The 21,824-nt window shown below is 40.2% G+C and overlaps 1 protein-coding gene across 1 annotated transcript; it reads right to left on the reverse strand.

Moving 5' to 3' along the window:
* Window positions 1-1,000: 1,000 nt before the first annotated feature.
* LOC147628374 (F-box/kelch-repeat protein At5g15710-like) lies at window positions 1,001-2,724 on the reverse strand. The gene has a single exon (XM_086813456.1). The coding sequence runs from the start codon at window positions 2,666-2,668 to the stop codon at window positions 1,340-1,342; it is 1,329 nt and encodes a 442-aa protein (XP_086669582.1). The 5' UTR covers window positions 2,669-2,724; the 3' UTR covers window positions 1,001-1,339.
* Between the last annotated feature and the right edge of the window lie 19,100 nt (window positions 2,725-21,824).

Consider the following 21,824-nt stretch of genomic DNA (forward strand, 5'->3'; position numbering starts at 1 on the left):
CATTCTTGGTATCGATTCCTAACCACCCTACTTATACTCTCGCAGATCATCTTCTAGGTATTAATTTTGTTGATTGTAATGCACAAATGAAATGGCTTTGGAAAATTGAATGTAATGATGATAGGATGTTTTTAGGGCAAATACTTAGGTGGACAGCATAACATCCTAGCATATAGAAGGATAAGATGGACCCAAATATTTTCAAGGAAAATGGTGAACAACTTTTACAAGTGTGTCAAAAAGCGACACGATGGCTAGCAACAATGGTTGATCCAGAGAATAAAGAGGAATTTTTTAGGTGAGCATAATACATAGCTATATAATTTGTAAAGAAATAGATGTATGATGACGGAGAGTATGAAAACATTGATGTACTAGGTTGTGTTCATGTGTGTGTGTGTGTGTGTGAAGGGTAATCGAGAAAAAATAGTAAAGTGGAGTACGTTTAAAAGAAGATTCAAGGGAGTAACTCTAGGAGTGAAACATGAAGAAGACTCCTTTCTTTCACAAGCTTTAAATTTGTTCACTTTGTTTGATGAAACGCAATGAGCCTTTCATATAATTATCATATCATTTTGTTTGTCTCAAAGCTCATGTGTTGATTACATTCAAATGTCTTTGTTTTGTCGTTGCTCAATTCATTCTACTTGTCCACTATAAAATCCACCCCCTAGTGTCGCCCTTCGAGGAGAGCTTTAGAGGTGTTGCCGTCAACCTAGATGCTTCTTGGTGCATTGTGGAGTGAGACTTCTTGAAATCTTGACTTGAAACCCAAAAACACAAAACCAATTCGAGCATGCCCTTTTGGGTGCTTGGATTTCAGTGTCTCTTCCTTTTGCTTAAAGGTGTGCTAGTGTGTGTGTGTGCGCGCTAGAGAGAAGAGAGATACTCTTTGTTTGTGTAATTGATGTTTTGCCAATTTTACAAAGTACGTAAAACGTTTGATTACCAAAATGAGTTGTCTCTAGTCATTTAATGTAGTGATTCTCAAAGGAAAGCATTTTTGGGGAAAAAAATAAAAATAAACATATATGTATTAGATAAACATGAGTAGTCTTTTTACATATGTTGAGCTAGCTTTGACAAGAGTTGTCAATAACAAAGCATTTCTTTGTTTGAGTGTAGGGGCGGCATTCTAGACCCCAGCTCAAGAAAAAGATTAGTGGGTGGGCTAGAGTGTGAAACAGGATTGATTCATGGTAAACACAATAGACATATTTTCTTGGTATCCCAGAAGGCCATATATATATATATATATATATATATATATAATAATATAGGGAAATTGTAACTCCAAAAACATGGAAACACAGCTAAAAAGCGAGTAAAGCAGAGCGTCCTAGAGAGGGTGGAGGGCGGCGCTAAAATTGAACAGGGAGGAGATGCTACCCCAAGGAGTACCGGGGAGGTCAGGCATAGGCAGCCACGTGGCTCTAGCACAGTCGTAGATCATGCCCCGTTGGACTTCGGACTGGCTGGCGAAGGTAACGATGGTGCCCGGCAGAAGGAAAGTGGTGCAAATGAAGCCGTCGCCCACAGCGAAACGACGCCACTTATCGACGCGCAGTTCGGGCTGAGGAGGCGCTGGCACGCGGGTGGCCAGAGTCCACTGCAGGCTGTCACGCCGCAGCTCCCAAAGGGACAGTACGGCATCGCCGCCTCCTGCGCCGCTGCCCCCGTCCCCGCCGCCAGCCTTGAGGTAGCTCATCTCCACCAAAACCACCTTGCCGTCCGCCTCCATCACCCCCCACGGCACGCCACCCGGCACCGCCCCGCCCCCCTTCGCGCACCTCCACACCCCCTCCGACAATGCGAACTCCGACACCATCTCTTCCGGATCCCATGTCAAATGGTAGAACGCTCCGTCGCAGTACACCGGTTTACAGTACACCGGCACCGATCCGTAGAACCACGGTGTAGACATCGTCGCCGCTACATGCTTCCACCGCCCCGCCTTTGACGGCGACGCCGCCGCCCTCCATCGCCCCACCTTCGACTCGAAAACCTCCGTCGCCGCAGCATCCCTCATCTCGCTCTCCGCCACCACTACGACAAACTCTCCGGTGGCGGCATCCGCACTCAATGCGGTGTAGAACGGATCCCGAATCGCCTCGGCCGGTGGCAGCTTCCTCCATCCTTTGCTGACGGGGTTCACCACGAGCAGTTCTCCACTCTGCGTGCCGAGCAGCAGCAACCCACCTGACGAGGCCAGGAATTTCAAAGCTGCGCCGCATTCCGGCAAGAAGGAGAACGGAATCCTGCGCCATTTGCCAGGATCATTCAAGTCGAGGTACATAATTTCGGAGCTGGTTTCATTGGCGAGGAAGAGAGCAAAGCCAGGGCGGGGAGAGCAGAGGGAGGTGCGGAGGCGGCGGAAATCTCCGTCGGAAGCGAGGTGGTTCCAGCTTTTGCAAACGGTGCGGAGCCTCTGGAATTCGAGAAGAGGGAGTCTGGCTAAGATGTTGAGGGCGAGGTCTTCAGGGAGGCAGCTCCAGGAGTCCGGCTTAGGCCGACAGCCGTCCATGCTGTAGATCAGAAATCTAATGAACTGCAAATGGTTGGTTTTCTTCCTAATAACACATCCAATGCCTGCAATGTGGTTGGTTGTATATGTAGGAATCCCGCAAGCCTGTTTCCACGTCACGACGCCCGGACCATAGTTATCCATCCTTTAAGCCGCGAATACAATAGGATCGATTCCCATCCTTACCAAGGACACCACCTAAATAAAAATATTAAAACAAAAAACCTAAGGATATCCTTATTCTTTCCTACCTATATGTTTACTCCCGTCAATGGGACCTTGGCCATTCCTTTTGCCTACCTCATCCATGACTCTTCACCCCATAAGAGGTCACTATCTCAATGTTGATAACTCACCAAAGTGACAACCAAAGTGTCCCTACCATCTAACGACACGAACCAAAGTGTTCCTTTTTCTTTCATGAACTTTACTATGACTTCCAATTGTCACGTGTCTTGAGGTGCATCTCACCAACCATTTTTCCCACTCCCTTTCACCTTTAAGATTCAACATACTTACACATGTCTTAGCTACATCAACAGTCGGTGCAACCAAAATCACATACAACTAGGCTACCTACTTGTCCTTCACATGGTCGTTGCATGCAAAATGCATCAATTTTATGGATACCCATATGTAAGACTCAAAATATCCCCATCATTCACCACTCATGGGCTGCAAAAATCGATGTGCAACACAATTTTTGCATTTCGTATTGAGCATATTAACCATCTTTTCTCTATAAAAAATTTCAACGTTTCCTTTGGTCCTCATCACCACGTCACTTGAAAGAGAAAATACCAAAAGTTTTCACACCTTCTCCTTTTTTGTGACCACAAGTTGAAATTTTTGATTAAGCAAAAAAAAGGGTCACTAGCAATAAGCCATGTTCTAAACAAGTTTCCAAACCAAACAAAGATTTATTAAAAGAAACATTCATAAGCCTCATGTTTGAAACATTTACGGAACATCCTCTCTAATCTTGTAATACATCAATTGATGATTGTGGCTGTCTAGAGTCTTTTAAGGTGGTAAGTCACATTATAGTCATTAATATTAAATCTTTAATGCATGTACACTTTGTATTAGAAAACACAAAACAACCTTTGTATTAGAAAACAAGTGCCTACTTTATCTTTTAGAATTTATTTTTTGGATTTCCTTTTTGTTATCTTACGGAGAGCCATTCATTTAATTTATCTTCATCACGCCCACATCATATGAAAGGTCATATCACTAAAGGAAGTCTTTCACTTAAGCGAAGAAATTTGATCAAAACTTATTAACCATGATTAAGATGGTATTTTACTGTATTAATGGATCGTAGCTTTTCTTTTATATACTTTTTTAAAGGTTTGCATGGGTGGAGATTTTGTGGACCATAGGAAAATCTATATTCTAACCTAATTACTTATTTTGAGGAATAGGACAAAATTATTTACCCACATTGAGATTCGTTCTATTCAAGAGTTCAAATGATAAGAAAGATTGTTTGTCCACAATACCTCTTATTGAGACTGGTTCTATTCAAGAGTTCAAATGATAAGAAAATGGTTGCACGACTACTAATATAAACATGCAGCATTAGACATTGAATGGAACACACAATTCTTAGAATTGTATTATAAGACTACAAGTGTCTAAAATAATTTGCTTGATAATTTAATTCTCATTTTGTTCGTTTCCCTTGGGACAAGTCTTAGATAACCTCCCTTGCAACAAGTCTTAGATACCCTCCCTTATGGAATTTTGATACTTCAAACCACAAGACAATGGCTTTTGTAAACAAGCAACATATAAAAACCATTTTCAAATGAAAAGTTATGCTGAAGGTATTGTGATCTTTGTATGTAAAGGTGAACAAATAAACTACACAAAGCACGAAAGAACGGGTCATTTCAAAATACCTTGAGATAAGCATAGTAGCTAAAATCTATAGACTATGAGAAATCTAGATTTGTGAGAATCCCACAGATTTGGGAATTTAAAGATCTCTTCTCATTTAAGTTCTTCTCTTGAGTATGGCAAAAATGTTAAACAATTTGCCTTACTTAAAATGGATAAGACCAATGTATATTTTTGTAGAGTTGATAAAAATCTTGAATGGTGGTTTTAGAAATGCCTTTTTAAATTACTTATCTTAGCAAGGTGTGTGCTGAATTTTGTTGCTTAAAATATACATCCACATGTAATCAAATACCCTTTCTTACATGAAAACATGATACAAGAAAGTCAATGCGGTGGTGAATAAAACTTTATGTTGCATAAAATCACCATAAGAAAATGTAGATAGGTTAATGCAAAACTTTCTTCATTAGCTTTTAGAATTCATTTGCCCTTTATCACACTATCATGCCCTTCATCATCCATGTCCATAAAATGGAATTAACAAGCTCTTGATGGATTGGATCTTTCTTGTTGCAAGTTCTACCTTAGTTTTTTAAAAAAATTCATGAAATAAATAGCCAATATTGCTGATTAATTATTCTCTTTTGCATTAGTTTGGGTTTTTTCTAACCAAATAGTTTAGACTGATTATGGTGAACATATTAAGACAAAGTCCTTATCTATTAAGCAAGAATAGAAGGGATGCAACAATTTGGAGATTGAGCCATATAGCAAAGTAACAATTGATGGTCCCAACTTCACACCTCATCATGGGGTGGAGTAGGACAAGTATGTCCCCAAGCCTCACTTTCTCTTAGGCTTGGAGAAGGGATAGAGGTCCCTTTGTACCCTACATAGAATTTTGTGGCCTTCCAATTTTAGGTATGTGGGATAATCCTTACCCCCCCCCAACCCTAATGCTAGCATGTGGAGGCCTCTCTAATTTTCTTTTGGGTTTCAAGCATAGGTGCCATCTATATTTTCTTATATATGTATGAATTGAAGGTCCTTTTGGAGGCCTTGTGGTGATTTATCTCAATCCTTCTACAGAAATGTCATGGACACATAGTAAAATATATTAGGTGAAAAAACCTAAATATTGTGATGGTTATTGGGTTTATGACAAAAATGGAAACATATGCAAGTCTAGGGTTTAATTCAAAGAAGTTCTTGAACTCATCTTGGGGTCTTCTTGTTCTAGGCATTTATCAAAGAATCTTGGGTTTATTATTACAAGCCATTGGATCCTCATAATCATGATGTAAAAAGGGATCCAAATGTATGTCCTAACATGGACCTCATGCATAAGTTATTGTAAGTCATGTTTATCGAGGTCTATGACTATATGTAAACTTATTTTCTTTTTGTACTTAGTGCTAAACTATGCTAAGTTATGTTTCACTTTCTTTTTTTATGTTGTGCTAAGTTATTCTAAGTTGTGTCCATATCAGGGTTTATGATTATATGCACTTATTATGTTTTATTTTTTTGGTACTGTGTTGGTGTGGGTAGAATAATTTCTTAGTTATGTGAACACGCATGAACAATATAAGCTCAAAATTATGCATAAAGTAATACGGGCAAACATTATTGTGCAAATAAATCTAGGGCTTGGTAACCATTTACTAGACACACTAGCACCTTGATCCCATAGGCTTGCAAAGCCACATTTGATGGATGTTTTTCTTACTATAAAACTTTATCAGGCATGTGCTTGTGCTAGAGGGCTTACAATGGAGTTGCAAGGGTTGAGCGATTATGGTCCTTGGAGGTTGTTACAAAAGATACAACTTTATTAGTGTTGCTTTATGAATCTATTATGCGGAATTAATTTTTTGGTACAATGATGTTATATGGAAACACCGGGAAGATCCTCGTGTCTTAGCTGAGGGACTTTAATTAGGGGTGTAGGCTTAACAAGGGGCCATTGACATAGTTTCATGAAATTCTCCCAAATTTCTAGAAAGAGTGTTAACACGGTCTTTCTGGGCACATAAAAAATGTCTCGAGGTTTGCAGTTACTACTTGTGAGAGAGACTACTCTACTGAGAAGGGTTGGGCAAGATGCCATTGCATCTACTTATTCCTCCCTCTCCTAATTGTCACTTAAGACAATTAGCAACACAGTGACACACTCAAGGTGGCTAGTAACACTCCTACAATTCCTCTCTTATTCCCTTTCATACATACTTTAATTGCCCACCACTAGTTCATCATCTTGGAGTCTTTCGACACACAAGTATTTAATGCCAAGGATCTAGGATACAAATTTAATAGATTTTCTAGCCTCTTGTCTTAATCAGGGTGAAATAAGAATGTGGAAGGTATGTCTACAAGTGTGAGTATGAGTATAAGTGCAAGGAGGTTATTACGAGAGCAAGAGCGTGAGTGCAAGGAGGTGATTTGGAGTGTGAGTGCAAGTGTGAGAGTGATGGTGAGAATAATGAATCCACCCAAGTTTGTGGAGAGCAAGGCAAAAGCCCATGCCAATCTCTTCCCTCCATATCCCTTGAGGGAAACATTGTGTCTACTCCTTTTCCAAGATTTATAAGGAAGAACGTTGTGTCTCTTAGTGGGTGACTCCTACAAGCTTCTCTCCCAAGTTTGTTCTCCTTATCACACCTTCTCTTGTTAGCTTCTCCTCTCTCTTATGAATCACTTTCTCTCTCAATCTTCATTCACTTTAATGCAATGTGAGTTTCAGTCCTAAGGTGTTTAACTACTTATTAAGAGAAACATGTGGGAGCTTCATGCACTTTCACAAGCCACTATCTTCAACTTGTACCACTTCCTTCAAGTAAGAAACCACACACATGAGCTATAATGAAACCATAGAAACTCATAAGTACATTGAACACAAATGAGAGCACAAATAGACACACACAAGCATGAAAAGAAAGAACATCAAGAAGGAAACAGAGAACAAGACCTCACAAGTTAAAAATAACTTAGGTTGTTGAGCTTTTAAATTTGACTTATGTACAAATTAAGTTATGGATATTCACACTTGTCTCCCACCATCAAAACTCACTTATTCACACTAACAAGTCTCTAGGCCTAGGCACAACCTTAGGTTTATCCAAGTGTCATCATTGGCATCTAATAGTACATTTATCCATTTACATGAAGCACCAAGCTAAACATGAATTTTTTGAAGAAGCTATTGGGTTTTGGGCTTTGGGCATTGATAACCTGTCTTTGGTTTGTATCTCAAGCACCCATCTATGAGTAAGAGGCTTCTTATAAGGTAGATATCTTTGCTAAGGCTTTGAATATCACACCTTGATCCCATATAAATGATCCTTGCATCCTTGGCACTAATGTTAACTATTTTATTTATTGACCATGAACTTCATTAGCTCTTGTTGACTCGATCAAAGCATTAATGAGTTAACATCACCTCTTTCATGGTTGACATCTAGTCCCTTGGATGTTTGGGTTATGACTATAATGATTCAAAGGATGCTATTGGTGAAGCTCTATGTGAATGTGATCATGACCCTTTTTAGCTCCAATTCATTAGTGGATATGTGCTCCTTGGAGAGATTTGGTGCAATTGAGAATAAATAAAATATCCAAATAAAAGCTATACATCTACTGTGTCTCATCTTAGATCATTGTGTTGAACAACTTGTCTAAGAAGAGGGAAATCACTTTTATTTTCTTTTCTAAGAGAAGGGAATCGGCTTTCTTTTTCTTCTCCAAGTGAAGGGAAATTTCCCGTGTGTGCATTATGTCCTCTACAAAGTCATCAAATCTCTATATTGACACCTTTAATTTCATCTTCTTTGCATTCGTTCTCATTGGTTACGTTGCTTCTTCGTATTCAGTAGACAGTTCTTGTGTTAGGATTTTGCTATGCATTTTGAGCATCTCCAATTGACACTGCTTGCTTAGGTTCCATGGCCTTTGTCTTGAATACATGTAATGACCTCTTTTATTGTCCCTTGTTCCTTTGTGGGAATCCCTTTTGTTAGATATCCGTAACACCGCTAACGGGCGTTACCACAGGAGGGGACGGCCTCTGGCTCACCACCCAGCCATAGAGGAAGAATGAGGATAGCCCCTCATCCCACAGGCTATATAGTGTGTGGCTTGCCATTCACACTAGCCTGGCCACCCGTGACTCCGCATGGGTGTCCTCTCCCACTGAACCCCGAACATGGCCATCCGGTCTACCGTCAGTTACAGGCATTACAGCCTACGTGACATTACCCCCCCTTAAGAAGAGTTTTCGTCCTCGAAAACAAACTGGGGAAACCTTTTGGAAATTGCACTATGGCCTTCCCAGGTTGCCACCTCCTCATCCCTATCTGTCCATTTATCAAGTATCTCCTGGTACACTTTATGTCGGGTTTGTCTGTCACGATACTGTAGAATCTTTTTAGGTTCATGTGGTATCTTTGGTGGCTCTATCAAGTCCACCAAAATCTCTGAAGAAACTACGTTCTCTAACCCGTGAACTGATTTCTTCAGTTTACTGACATGGAAGATAGGATGGACTTGAGAACTCTCCGGTAACTCAAGTTTATATGCTACGTCCCCAATCTTCTTAAGGATTTTAAAAGGACCACAATATCTCGGAGAAAGTTTATCACACTTTCCCGTTTTCATGGTTTCTGACTGCGCAGGAACCTTGAGGAATACAAAGTCACCTTCTGCAAAGGTCACCTTTCTTCGTCCTTTATCCGCATAAGTTTTAGCGCGCGATCCTGAGCGTTACGAATGCTCTCTCGTGCGACTCTGAGCATATCATTCATATCTTCAAGGAAATCCTTGACAGATTGAATCTTCTCCTTTTCTAGGCCTACAGCCATCAGAGATCTCGGCTGGAATCCATACATTAACATGAATGGTGTAAATCCAGTCGCTAAGTGTTTGGAGTTATTATAGGCAAACTCCAATAAGGGCAAGTACTCTTCCCAATTAGATTGCTTCTTACTAACATAAGAACGCAACATATCCTCTAGAATTTGGTTAACTCTTTTAGTTTGACCATCAGACTCCGGATGATCTGCCGTACTCATACTCAGAGTAGTATCCAACTTTTTGAAGATTTCCCTCCAAAAATGACTGTTGAACTTTCTATCTCTATCCGACACTATATCTGCGGCGGGCAGGCCATATAGCCTGTAGAGATGTTCAATAAAGAGTTTTGCCAACTCTGGTGTTTTTACAGTTTTCTTGTGGTAATAAACTTTGCCATTTTAGTTAACCTGTCCACTACCACCCACACCGAGTCATTCCCTCGACTCGTCTTGGGTAAACTGGTAATGAAATCCATGGAAATGCTTTCCCATTTCCCTTGAGGAATCTCCAGCGGATGGAGTAGTCCTCCAACCTTAAGACGTTCATGTTTATTGACCTGGCACTTACTGCATTTCTGCACATAAGTCTGGACATCCTTAAACAAACTAGGCCAATAAAACTGTCTTTTTACTAGTGCATAGGTCTTCTGAATCCCAGGATGACCCACACTTGGACTAGCATGACTTTCTTTAAGAATTTGGGCCCGAAAGTCACCAATAGTTGGTACACATACTCTACCCTTGTAAAGTAAGTACCCGTCGTCAATGGAGTAATTAGCATATTTCTTCCACGTGTCCGGTCGAGCTCGACCGCCGCTCTACGGGCAATCCGGCGTGCCATTAACTGGGGAAGTCATTGGTAAGCAAATGTCTAGTAGTACTCACGCAAGCCGTGATTTGGTATTTCAACCAAAACCCCAAGGCAAATTTCATGCCTTGATTTTGCATCATGTCATTAGCACAGAAGCTAATGTACTGGAGAGCACTCTAGTAGCGCAAGTTCTTAGACTATGCTACTAGATATTTGTAGACTACGCTACCATGTTGCATCACCAACTTGTTAAAACTTCTCCTTGGAAAGCTCTACGGCCATAGGAGAAATAAACTAGAGCCAATCTAATCATGCATCACAAGGATTAGTTCCAAAGCTAAGAGATACTTTCTCTCTTAGAGTAACATCTTTGCACAAGCATATGCTCTAGAATCTTGTTGAGTTTCTAACTACCATCAATCTACGGATGGTTAAACTCCACTCTAACTCAGAGTAAATGTAAGTTTTGAAAATTTTCCTTCAAATATAACAATCAAACTTCCTATCTCTTATGCCATACTATATCTGCGAGCAGACCATATAGTATGTGGAGATGTTTGATAAAGATTCTTGCACCACTACGGGTGTCTGGAGTTACATCCAATCACTTACAACTCTTTGTTGCTATTACCAGACACATCCCTTCAAGTATTGTCTGGACTCACACAACTATTCGAGTTTATGTGATATTTGAGGATATCCCTCCTTTCCCTCAAGAAAGGTTTTTGTCCTCAAAAACTCTACTCTCAAGCGGACTACGCGCTAGTGTCATAGGTCCAAGAACAAATCTAGACCGTGTTTAATATCATATGTTATACTCTTGAGTCCTTCCAAGAAACTTTTAAACATCTTGCAACGAAGATGTGGTATAGTGTCTATGTACATATGGTAGTACTATTGATAAACTGCTTTGCAACAGATCAGTGGTTTCACACTTGTAACAAAGTGCTTCATTGTTGCATATTATTACCCTTCATAAGCGGTTACACACTTATGAATCATTTGGGTGGGTTGTACCGTCTATCAAGAAAAATTCCAAACTACATTATCAATCCACAGATAATGACTGAGCTTGCTGCGAAGCCATAGGTTACTAGATAATTGATGGTAATTACACAAGCCCAATGTCTCATTACATCATACATTCAATATAAATGCAAACATCACAGTACTTCGTGATGATGAACTTAGGAATTTCATCCTATCCCTGTTTGGTGTTGGTATGAAGTATAACTATGAGAACATTATTTGCTGCCTCCTCATTATAGCGGCAAAGCTACCTACCCATCATCACAGGTGGCAATTTATCAAGCTATAACCGATGACAAGCAAATAAACGAGTACTCTTGTAAGAACTTCATAACCATATCTCACACCAAACTCATAATCACTACGGATTAAATGCGAGGGCTTGCAAAATTGAATGTTGTCTGATAGGTAGAGGGGATCATCAAACTACGGATGACCTTGACAACTCACTAGGACTAGTGATGTGTAACTTTTAAGTTACTCCACTCTCCTTGCTTATTCCATACCATCAAACAAATCGGTCCCTCGATTTGACAACGTCAACATATTTATGAGTACCTCGATACTCATGGATTGTGGTTCGATAATTTAAAATGTTGATCTAGAGTCTCTTTCACTCGAGGATCTTAATTTTATTAGCAGCTATGTATTAGTAGTGAGTAACTACGTACCCACTATCATCACACTAGTAGCTCCATACTAGTCTGTGAGTAACTCCGTACCCAATGGCGTACCTCCCCCGAGTGGGAGTACCATATACAACCATCTATAACAAGATGCTTAAGTCACTTGCTGCTAAGAAGTGACTACACAAATTGACCCCTCCATTGCACATTGCAGTACAATCTCTGGTATTACAACACGAATTTTTGGACGTACTTATCATAGAGGTCAACTTAAAAAGTAGTGCATAGGTCTTGTGGAGTCTCGGCTGACCTAACCACACCACTGGTGACTTCCTACAAAAAATGTGGCGCCGAAGTCACCACCTATGTACTTTAACTCCGTAAAGTACATGGTCTTCATCTATCATCTATGGAAAGTTGTAAAACATTCCTGCGATGGATTTTTATCACCCTAAAATTATTGTGCACTATTTTAGTGTGAAGAGCTTTTTTCCTGGGTACCATGGTTCACCCCAAGCTCATCTGTTGCTAAATTCTCCGATTTAACAAAAGATATGTCTGCCTCCGAACACTCCAGTTCAGCCCCAGGCTTTGAGTTTACTTCTTAACACTCCGGTTAAGTCAAAACTCACCAGATACAGTAGGATTTACCACTAAGCTCTCTGGCTTAGCCTCCTATCCTAACTCAGCCCGAGTTTATGTACACTACATATGTCGGATCCAATACTAACAACAAACAGGCTCGTCTAGAGTGAGATACTACTCACTATTGCCATGTAAAACCTTATTAAATCCTAGAAATGCTCCACTCATTCCCCAGGGGTCATACGACTTATAGGGTTTACACACACATGAACTTGTAAGCAAAATAGCCTGTCATGCAATATTACAATTGCTTATGTAGGAAAGTAATGTATTTCCCAAATTCATATGGTAGCAACTAAAATGTGCTCACAATCGCACACTTATGTTGAACATAGGCAAGACTACGCTTGCAAAATGCTATAGGGCGTCCCCCATGCATGAAACTGTCCAACCAAACTAGTCTTACTGCTAACCTCTAGATTTAGATCACTCCGAAACTAAATCACTCTGTTAGCACTAGTACACCATCATGGTCTTGCTACCTAGAGCTTCTCCGAACTCTGTAACTGGGTTTTATCCCAACTTATGGCTATATTTGGTAATTTTCAAAGTTCAAATTTTATCTTGCACACTTTATCACTGCAGACAAGTGTACATACAGACCTGCCAAAGAGTCAAGTTACATGCACAAGCCTTGGCGTCCCATTCCACCAAGACTACAATCGATTCCGTGAGAATTTGATGTCCCATACCATCAAATTACCACCAAACCAATTGATGTGACATAAAAAGGCTCTTCCCCCCCTCGAAAGATCACCACAAACTCTCGAGCAGTGGGATGTCGACGCATGGCAATAAAAAGAAGAGAAAACCATGCTAGTAAGTTTAAGAACAGTTCTCTTCGATCAACTTCTATAAGGGCATTGAGCATTACATCTCAAGACTATACCCCTTCAGATTTACCTTTGATTTCTACAAATCAATCCTAAATCTGCTATTATTATCTAGGCGTATGCTAATCCCTCAGATTAGTACTCCTAGATAAACAATTCAATTGAGTACTGCTAGCAGCACTGCTAGCCCCTTTATCCCAAGTAATACACACCTTAGGGATTACTTTTACAAGGTAATCTACGTGACTAAATCCCTCAGATTAGTACTCCTAGATAAACCATTCAATTGAGTACTGCTAGCAGCACTGCTAGCCCCTTTATCCCAAGTAATACACACCTTAGGGATTACTTTTACAAGGCAATCTACGTGACTAAATCAAACTAGTCACTACTCTCTAGGCCAAAGTAGTGACACTATTTTGTTACTACCAACAAGGGCTAGCTTGCCTCTACGGGCCAAGGCTCTCTTGTTGCTAACAAACAGTAAGCAACTTGTTTGGACACATCAAGACTACGCTTGTACATGGTTCTCATTTGCCAAAGTTTATCACAATCTTCTAGCAACTGTTAAAAGATTGTGAAGGGTTATGAGCACTACGGCTCAATTAGGCTTACCTTGATTTCTCGTGATAAGCACTTTGTCTAATTTGGGCACAACTGACGCCACTGCCGGTCCTCTTAGCCCAAGTAAAACACACCGTGGTTTTAGATTTACAATATAGCCAAACTACGTGACTTTGATGGTTAATACTAAGTCCCCGCTCAGCTTAAATTTAGTCTCTCTGAACCAAATGTGTGATCACCACATGTGCTACCCTCGAGGCGCTACGGCCATAGAAGTGTTCACTAGGCACAACGGCCATAGAACGGCTCTCTCTCGAAGGACTCGGTATACGGCCGTGGGATTTGTCTCTCCCTTAGCACGCGGCGCTACGGCCGTGTGCGGTGGGTCTCTTTCGTGGAAAACGGGCACTACGGCCACACGGCGCGAAAGTCGTGTTGGGTTTGTTTCGTGGGGCGTACCATTGTTTTGTGTTTTTTTATCCCTCCTCCCCATCCGAGAGAGAGGATTGTTTGAATAATGAAATATATATTTTAAAATATATATATATATATATATATTTTAAAATATATATATATATATATATATTTTCTCGTCTACTGGGCTGGTCGGCTGCCTGGTGGTCGTTGCCACCGCCTGCTGCGCCGCTGGCTGGCTGGCCGTCGGGCTGGCCGCCTAGTCTCTTCAGACGGCGCACACGCAAGGCTAGACGACGCACAAGTCAGCAAGTCGCCCCCTATAAACGTGGGTTTTGGGTGGCGCATATAATGGCTCTTCGCCCTACTCTGTACACAACACACAGTGTTATGGCTGCTTTTCGCCCTGGGTGCTCTTTGCCCCCCTGCACAACACAGGCCATTTAGTGTTTCAACCCCCCCACGCAGAGTTCATTTAGCATTTCAGCTACGAGTCCTGGGCTGGTTTTTGCCCCCCACTCCCACACATAGTCTACGGGTGGCTCCTCGCCCCCCCTCAAAACCATTGACAAATTGTTTGGCAGACAAGCTTAACGAAAAAAAAACGAGAAGCTTACCTCCAATTTACTTGCTGTGTGTGACGGGGCGAGAGAGAGAGAGAGAGAGTTCTTCCCTTCTAAATGTCTTGGCCGCCTCCCTCCACACACTCCATTGGAGATAAGGATGAGGAGATGAATGGTTGAAAACCATTGAGTGGGCTCCGGTCCCTCGGTCACGCGCGGACCCTGACGACCCCATCGAACCACGCTCTGATACCAGTGTTAGATATCCGTAACGCCGATACGGGCGTTACCACAGGAGGGGACGACCTCTGACTCACCACCCAGCCATAGAGGAAGAATGAGGATTGCCCCTCATCCCCCAGGCTATATAGTGTGTGGCCTGTCGTTCACACTAGCCTGGCTGCCCATGACTCCGCATGGGCGTCCTCTCCCACTGAACCCCAGACCTGGCCATCCGGTCTGCCGTCGGTCCCACAGGCATTACAGCCTACGTGACACCTTGCACCATAGAATACATGTAGCAATAAGTGTTCGCTCTCCTCCTCAAATACTTGCCATCGCTAGATGAAGAACAGCTGATGGCTAGGTGCATTCGGGGACTGAACGAACCTTTGAATATCCTAGTGAAGAATGCCAAGCCAGTTTCCATGGCCGAAGCAGTGCGGATGGCGAAGGATTTCGCCAAGGCCTTTGATGTCAAGGTCCCGTCAAAGCCAGCACCATCACCTTTCAAAAGGTTTTTAGCTCTAGAAGGTGATTCCAACCTTCCACCATCTAAGAGATATAAGGGTCAAGCCCCGGATATGGGAAGTTCCAGAATGGAAGAAATGTCCTTTTCTCGAAACTCAATCCCTTGGAATTCAACTTTAGAAGTTCCACCCTTGAACAAAGGAGTGAAATGCTATAACTGTCAACAAGGATTTAGACATCGCAGTATGGATTGCCCAACTTCTTTTGGAACAAGGTTTTCAGGGTGAAAAAATCAGGGATTAAGATTCACACTCCAGCTCCTTCCTTCAAGAGTAATCAGGTTTCTTTCTACCAAAATCAGAGAAATCCCAGAGGTAGACCCTCTAACCAACCCACAATTTTAATCCAAAGTAATGCAAGACCTCTGCCCTCAGAATAGGGGAAGTCAAAGAGAGATATTCCTAAATCGGCCGTCCACTTCCAAGGCAGTAACGCTAGAAGTTATTGAAGAAGAAGAAGAAGAAGATGATGATGATGAAAGAGATCATACTCCACCTACGAGATGAGGACATCTTGCGTTTTTTAAGTGGGTAGGATGTAAGAATCCTCCCTCTAGCTTTTGAGGTATACAGGTGAAAGAACCTCCCCTTCTGATCTTGTAATTATTCCCCTCTTTGAAATAAAAGAAAGATTTTGTTTTACCCTATTTTGACTTAGAGAGAGAAAATATCTAGAGAGAGGTAATCTAAAATTGAGGTATTTTTGGATATAAAAATCCTCCTAGTGTCTAAAATGGTTTCCCGTCAAATAGAAATTCAAAAAGAACTTTCCAACGTGTATTTGGAATTAATTGAAAATAAGTGTAAAGGACCTTAGCCGAAGGGTCTAGAATTTCAAAAAAAATTAGATTATGGTCCAATTAAGGTTCCTATGGGCCAATAGGATCAATCCAAGTGTGGGGAGGAGATAAATCCAATTTATAAAAGAAAAATACCCAAAAATGAGTAAAGGCCCACTTAAGATAAAGAGTTGACTAAGTACAAGGTTTATTAGTAAAAAACTATGAATATTACTAAAAAAATGAGATATTTTGGGTATAATGATTTAAATTTGACAATTTGGTAAGGAGAAGGGGGCTCTTCAAGGAGGTGCCTATTTCACATGTGTGCTGGAGCTTTAAACTCAAAAATATTGTGATATTTTTATCTCTCCTCTCTCCTGGATTAAACCAAATCAAAAGGGAGCCAAACTAGGTCCAAATCTTGTCCAAATTCAGCCAAACTGAACCTAGAAAATTCTAGAAACTAGTTGGACTTGGTTAGATGCCTCCCTCACCTATAAATAGATCCTTGGCCCTTTGTAAAAAAATATGAGAACTATACCATACCAGTATTATATTGAAATAATAATATTTTTCTATTATCCTCTTAAAATCCTCTACAAATTGGAGAGATTGGAGTTTCTCTCTCTCTCTTCAATCTTCCTTGGAGTCTTCATCAACATACCAAACCAATTGATTGGTTAGGGGCCTCTACATTGATTAAAGAATCAAGCAATCTAGGAGGTAAAGTGTGGTTTATGGTCTTTTTTTTTAATCTCCAAATGTTCTCTCTTCTCAACCCCTCTAAAGCTTGAGAAGCATTCAATTAATTTGCTTTTTAATACAATTGAAGTTCTTTAATGAATTGTAGTGATAAAACACAAAAAATTTTATTTATGCTTAAATTAAATGTTTTTTTTAAAGCATGTCTCTCTCTCCCCCAAAGAATGGTCATTCCTATGACCTATTCTATATTCAAATGAAGCTTCTTATGAAGCAATTCTCTAATCTAAAAGTAATTTCTATGCTTGTTAAATTGAGGCCAAATAAGTGGCTTTTTAATGCTTTTATGCTTTTTAATTCACGAAAAAATTAGGAATCAAGTCCATAATTTGATATTGATCCAATTAATGGTTATTCTATCATATGATATTACTAAACTTTATGTTTTTAAAATTATTGAGAATTATCAGTAATAGCAGCAAAGCTATGGTAAAAATTTTAAAAAATTAACACATAAATCATTTTCATTCATAATATGAAAAGAGGACTTCCTACCATATTCTAGGATTAATCATCCTAGATTAATTGAATGATTCTCATTATAATCATGGAAAAGTTAATTTTTATGTTTATGCATACATAGTTAATTCGAAAAAGGAGGAATTTCTAGTAATTCATTTTTATGTTAAAAGAGTAATCCCCATGACAATGGAAATCCATGTATTCCAATCAAGTAAGAGAAAAATTGGGATGCTAAAATAATGTATATTTTATTTAAAAATTAAAGAAAGAGTTTAGTTAAATTTATCTTTTTGCATAGATAAATTTAAATGATGAAAGAGGAATCCCCACCATATTGGAATTCAAATATTTAAATGAGGAAAGTGTAATTTCTAGCATATTGAAATCAATGGGTATTTTATTTAAATTCAAAGATGAATTTTAGATAAATTTATTTTATCTATGAGAAATATTTAAATGGTAAAAGAGGAATTCCTATGACATTTGGAATTCCATCATTTAGATGGGAAAAGAGAAATTCCTAGCATAATTGATGGGTATTTTTTTATGAGAAATATTGATGATAAAAGAGAAATTCCCATGACATTGGAATGTAAATAATTAAATGCAAAAAAGAGGAATTCCCATGGTATTTGAGATCCAAGAAATTAAATGGAAAGAAGAGGAATTTTTAGTATAATTCAATTTATGATTATTTATCAAAAGTAAAAATATGGTTAGAATTGATTTCTGTAAATCCCATGAATTCTTTTATTCAAAAGAGGAATATTGAATATAAATCAATTGAGGAATTGAGAAGGAATATAGAAATAGTCGTTCGAGAGAAGGAACCTTTAATTAGGCCAAGTAATTGGTAGAAATTTAGAAAAAGTCCCATTATCGCAATCAAACTAGAAAAAGCTACTAAATGGGAATAGCATGTGAAATGGTTATAATAAGATGTAAATAGAATGCGATAACATGTGAATGAATGTGATAAGATGTAAATAGGATGCGATAAGATGTGAATGGATGTAATAAAATAAAAATAGAATGTGATAAGATGTAAATGGGATGCGATAAGATGTGTATGAGATGTGATAGGATGTGAATGGATGTGATAAGATGAAAATAAGATGTGATGTAATGGATATGGATGTGGATGTGTATGTGAAAGAATGGATGTGGATGTGTATGTGGATTTGTATGTGAAAGAATGGATGTGGATGTGTATGTGGAAGAATGGGTGTGGATGTATATGCGAAAGAATGGATGTGGATGTGTATGTGAAAGAATAGATGTGGATGTGTATGCGAAAGAATGAGTGTGGATGTGTAGGTGGAAGAATGGATGTGGATGTGTATGTGGAAGAATGGATGTGGATGTGTATGTGAAAGGATGTGATGTCGATGTGAGTGAATGGATGAGATGTAATGTGATGTGAATCAGGATGTGAATGAATGAGATGTGATGTCATGTGAATCGGATGTAAATGAATGATATGGGATGTGAATGGATGAGATATGATGTGATGAATGATATGAGATGTGAATGGATGAGATGTGATGTAATGTGAATCGGGATAAGAATGAATGAGATGAGATGTGAAATGAATGTGATGAGATGTGATATAATTTGAGATAGATGTGAGTGAATGATATGTGATGTAAATGAATGAGGTGTGATGGGATGTGAATATGGGTAGATGCGAGTGGATGAGATGTGATGAGGATAAATGAGGAAAGATGTGATGAGATAAAAAAAATCATGTGATTAGATGAGAATAGGAATACATATGAATTGGATATGGATTAAGTAATGTGGAGAGATGTGGAACAATGTGAAAGATGAGAGTTTATTATAGAAACTGTATTTATGACCTATTTTTAAATGACTGTTTTATGTCAATAATGCTGGGGAAGTATTTTAACCGTCTTAAGAATGAGGTGACTAACTGATAAAGTTGCAATAGCTGACGGCAGAGAGTCAACGGAGGATGTCTCGTGTAGCAAGGTCTCGGCCGAGGTCTTGACCAACCTCGGTTCGATTTAAATGGTGAGCTTCCGGTATGGTGGATGAGGGACCAGGGAAGCGGCCTATGAGTGAAGCGCTAGGTGACCTACGAAGGATCCTAGAGAGTGCTGCCCATACGGTGCTCAGGCTCTGGGTCATTGAAGATACCCACACGTGCATTGGGGAAGATATTGGAACAAGGAGTAAGAGTTGTTTTCTGAAATCGGGCATGGATCTGGTTGATTGACCTTGCTGATCCTCAACAAATGAGTCCATGGCTCTTTTATATGGATCTGTTGGTTGATCTTGCTGATCTTCAACGGAGATTCCATCTTGATTTTTACAAGTGAATATATTGTCGGCGGGTACTATGAGCTAGGAACTATCGAAAAGGCCCCTGAGGGATAGGTGGTGAGCGTTCTGGTTGCCAATGATGCCATAGGTACACCGATGAAGGAATGATTGGAAATTAGGATTCAATCGGATATTTTGGAGGATTATGATCAGTGACACTATGGTTTCATTAAATGATTGTTTTAAAGATAGCTGAATCTGTGAAAAAGGCAATTTCATATTGGGTGTGTAAGTGGTGTGACTGGCATTAAATTTGCATGAATATTTGGCTAGGGGGCCTGGAAACTCTTTTTTATTGGTACCCGAGACAAAACCTAACCAAATTCCTAATTGGATCCCATCACTATAGTGGTGGGACTGATGGATCCGTAAAATGAGACTTAATTCTGTTATAGTACGATAGATGAAGTAAATCTCGGATAGTAATTGTTCCTTGGAAAAAGAATCAACGGTTATGCTTGTCGATGGGAAAAAAAGCGTTGGTTTCTATGATCCAAGTGCAAGTTTCTTTCTTGATCTGACCAAGTGACTCACAGGTTCGGTCGAATCAGTTTGGTCAGTAAAGACCCTGACTACGATAGAGTACAAATATCCTGGAGGAATCGCCCGTGCTTTCCGGTAGGGGGAAGTTTTTCTAGGTTTGTTTTTTGAAGAACCAAGGGATTAGTCTCTTGTCCGGATATCCGTGGTGGGCGAGGGCCCGAGTGAGGGATCCTGCCCCGTGCAAGAAGTGCTACTTCCACTGCTAGCACCCCTGAATCCGTTGCGCAGAGGGGGCAGGGATCTTTCACCAAGTGTACGCATCGAAGGCGTCCATGCTTCCCCAAAGCATGTAAGGGGAGTGCAAACGCTATAATGACGGCGATGAATGGAGAGAGTCACTCGCACTTCTGAGAGATCATACATGTGTTTTCGCTTTCCCATAAGCACGAGATGGAGGTGATCAATGTTCAAGCTCAAAACTAAGTGCAAGGGGTTCACCACAATGGGACGGTAGTCTACATTTACACAACACCAAATACATGTTATGAGAGTTGATGAATAAATGATCTAATGAATTCTTTAACACGTTAAGTTTACTCACTAGATCCCAAGAGGTCCGCCTCGTCATCTTTTGAAATCTCCGACCCCTGCTCTTAGGTCTCGCCATGCAAAGGGGTCACCTGCTCTTTGCCCTGTGCATGGGACTACCGCTCATCTTCATGCTCATTATCCTTGGAATGGCTGTCCTTAGATTCCTCATCCGATTCATCCCCTTCCCAGTCTGCCCACGACCTTTTTTGGGATGATGGAGGTGTAGATTTCTTACCCTTTTTCTTCATGGGGGTCAATTCTTGCTCGGTGGTAGGCTTCTTGCCCTTTTTGGCCACTGCATTCAATCAACATTAGAACTATAAACTCCCAAAAAACAGGCTTCATACCTCGTACAAATTAAATACTGTGCACAAGGAAATGTACCTTGAAACTGCTCTGCCTCCTCTGGAGGAAACACCCCCTCTAGGTAGTCTAACCACCATGAACAAAGTATCCATGTGTCCTTGCCCCAAAGCTCGTCGATCCACTCTTCGAGGTACAATCATGTCTCCTCCACCTCAGATAGCACCCATGCGTTTGAAGGGTGCTCGGGAACGTAGACCTGATCACGTACACTACTTCTCCAGCACCTAATACACAACCACTAGAAAGGTCTAAGAAACCAATACAAGAAGTAGGAGAGCTTCTCCACCATGCAAGGCAAAAAATAAAAATAAAAAATTAGAGTTGTGGTACTTTATACCTATACAAGAGGTGTCGTGATGTGCATGGTAGGTGTGGTTGCTGGTCAAGATCCAAGGTAGCATACATTTGTCCTTTCCACCTAACAAATGCCTTCTCAAAATGAGACTTCATATAAGATTTCAGGGCATCCATGATACCTACTCCAGAGTCTTCTGTGGCTCTTTCGTGCATGCCAACTACTGCTGTAGGTGAGCCCGCCTCCAGCTTCGCATACAATTTGAGCGTGTACTTGGTCAATTA

Source organism: Cibotium barometz, chromosome 19 (assembly GCF_041138505.1).
Source record: "Cibotium barometz isolate CiBa-2024 chromosome 19, ASM4113850v1, whole genome shotgun sequence".
NCBI lineage: Eukaryota > Viridiplantae > Streptophyta > Polypodiopsida > Cyatheales > Cibotiaceae > Cibotium > Cibotium barometz.

Excerpts from the sequence above, each read along its gene's own strand:
- LOC147628374 (XM_086813456.1), bottom strand. The coding sequence starts at position 2,668 with ATGGATAACTATGGTCCGGGCGTCGTGACGTGGAAACAGGCTTGCGGG.